Below are 2,503 nucleotides of genomic sequence, written 5' to 3' on the forward strand. Positions count from 1 at the left end.
CTGAAGCATATAAATTAGACAGAATAACATAGTTTCCAGCATTTGCAGGCTCAATTTCTAGAAGTCGGTGACCCACAAATTCACCAATGTCAACATTCGAATGAACCCTGCAAGCACCTAAAAGGGAACCCCATATAGCAGCTGTTGGTTCAAAAGGCATCTTTTTAATGAACTCAAAAGCTTCTTCTACTCGACCAGAACGACCAAGCAAATCAACAACACAGCCAAAGTGCTCCATCTCTGGCTTAACTCCAATTTTTCCACTGGTCATATCATGAAAAATATTCAGTCCCCTGTCTTCCAGTCCTCCATGACTGCAGCCAGATAAAACTGCCAAAATTGTGACACTGTCGGGTTTGACTTTGTTTTCTTCTCTCATTAAAGTAAAAAGCTTGAGCACTTCTCTTCCCTCTCCATGTTTGCTATACCCAACAAGCATTGCATTCCAAGAGATAGCAGTTCTCTCACACATGGTGTCAAATATCCTTCTTGAGTACGTGAGATTTCCACATTTTGAGTACATGTCAATCAATGAGTTTTGGAGAACCACAAATGAGGGAATTTCAGAGCGAAGAACATGGTTGTGCACTTGTTTACCGAGATCTAGAGCAGCAAGCCCAGAAAGTGCAGTTAAAACACCAGTATAAGTAACATAATTTGATTGCATTCCTTCCCCTTGCAAACGGCGAAATAGTTCCAATGCCTCTTCATCCAGACCAAGTTGAGCATACCCAGAGATTATAGCAGTACAAGAAACTACATCTCTTTCTGGCAAGCATTCAAACACTGTTTGAGCTTCATGAATTTTACCATCTTTGGCATACATGTCAAGAAGTGAGCTTCCAACATACACATGGTCTTCATAATTTGATTTTATGATAAGAGAGTGGATTTGCCTCCCTAAAATGAAACCAAGAGAACCTGTACATGAAGTGAGTACCGTAGCAAAAGTGAACTCATTAGGTTCCGTACCTGTGAAAATGCATAGTTACCGTCAGCACTCCGAAACCATAACAAAACAATGACCCCTCAAGAAAAAGTCCTAAGCCGACATACAAAAGAAAATTCAAATTTTAATCTTCTAACTCCTTGCAACAAGTTTATCACAAGATCAATGGGTCCTTCATATTCAATGAAGGGGCAAGTCAACACAAGAATTGGCGATTAACTCCTTTTTGAAAGACCTACTCACATACAAGCAATACTTGATAAAGCAAAATGAAGCATCCATCTAGATTAGTTCCACAATCACCTCATTGACGAGATTTGTTTGGTTTGAAAAACCATTTTCAGTTTTCATTTCTAGTTTTCGTTTTACTAATAATTACAACAGTCCTACTGAATTATTTTGTTTACACTTTATTTTAAGTTTTTAAAAGTCACACATTTGATTAGTTGTGATTTGTTCAGAGTGTAAAAATTTTTTTACACCGACATTGTATTAAAATTAAACTCTTTTTATAATCATTTGTAATGTGTCCTTAATCAACAGTTACCCATTTTGATGAAGTAATGCAAAGTGCAAACCAAGTACATATTACATTATATACCTGATCTTAACATCTGCAGAAAAAGATTCAAGGCTTGAGAGGCATACCCTCTTTGAGAATAACCCGAAATCATAGCAGTCCAGGACACAACACTCCGTTCAGTCATTTCATCGAACACATGGTGAGCATCTTTCAAAGAGTGACATTTAGTGTAAAATACAATAAACCTTGTCCTAAGGAACACAGAAGGAAGATAACGTGTTTTGATGATGTGGGCATGGACTCTTTGGCCTTCTCTATATGCCTTTTTGTTAATGCACTCGTTTAAGAGTTGGTTGTAGTTTTCAAAGTTCATGTTGAAGGCTTGAAGTGCCATTTGAAGAAGTGGTTGTTGAAGGTGAATGTGATGGGTGTGGATGCTAAGAGTGCGTGGATTTGAAGGTAAGACATGTTTTGTGAGAAGCATGATTTGGAATGTAAAAACGCAGGTGGATAATTTTAATCGATTAGCTAACTGAGTTGAAAGGTGTTGTTCAATGTTGTGTGGAAAAAGGTGGCAACAAGAACAATTGCTGCCACTAATTTCTAAAATGACCAGTTTCAAGAGCTTTTTAAAGTCGATATATTTTTGGAAATTTGAAAAAAAATAATGTGCATTTTATTTTTAAAAAATAAAATAAATAATTGTAATTTTGTGCGAATGAAAGATTTATTATAGGTGATTATAATATTAATAATTAATTCATTTTTTTATTAACTTTTCACTTTAAAAGAGTTGAATTCAAAAAAAATTAATGTAGGTTTTTTTTTATAAGTCAAAATATTTGAAGATTAAAAGACAATCTCTTAATTCTCGTGTGATGTCTACAATAACCAAAATTCTAAGTAAAATATTTTAATATTTTTGAATTAGTTGTTTCTTCAAAAGATAAAGTGTTGCCAAAACTAAAAACATTTGTGAAGATGACACTAATATTTTTCAGACAAATTGAAGATTTAAATTTGACATTAAA

The 2,503-nt window shown here is 34.6% G+C and overlaps 1 protein-coding gene across 1 annotated transcript in view; it reads right to left on the reverse strand.

Moving 5' to 3' along the window:
- LOC101503292 (putative pentatricopeptide repeat-containing protein At3g13770, mitochondrial) overlaps positions 1–2,069 on the reverse strand; it is a 3,919-nt gene extending 1,850 nt beyond the window's left edge. The window contains exons 1-2 of the mRNA XM_012714997.3: positions 1,551–2,069; positions 1–972 (exon numbers count right to left, since the gene is read on the reverse strand). Coding sequence (XP_012570451.1) covers positions 1–972; positions 1,551–1,956 — 1,378 coding nt within the window. The 5' untranslated portion in view covers positions 1,957–2,069. The remainder of the gene's footprint in view (positions 973–1,550) is intronic.
- Positions 2,070–2,503: the final 434 nt, after the last annotated feature.

This window comes from Cicer arietinum, chromosome 4, assembly GCF_000331145.2.
Source record: "Cicer arietinum cultivar CDC Frontier isolate Library 1 chromosome 4, Cicar.CDCFrontier_v2.0, whole genome shotgun sequence".
NCBI classification, from domain to species: Eukaryota; Viridiplantae; Streptophyta; class Magnoliopsida; order Fabales; family Fabaceae; genus Cicer; species Cicer arietinum.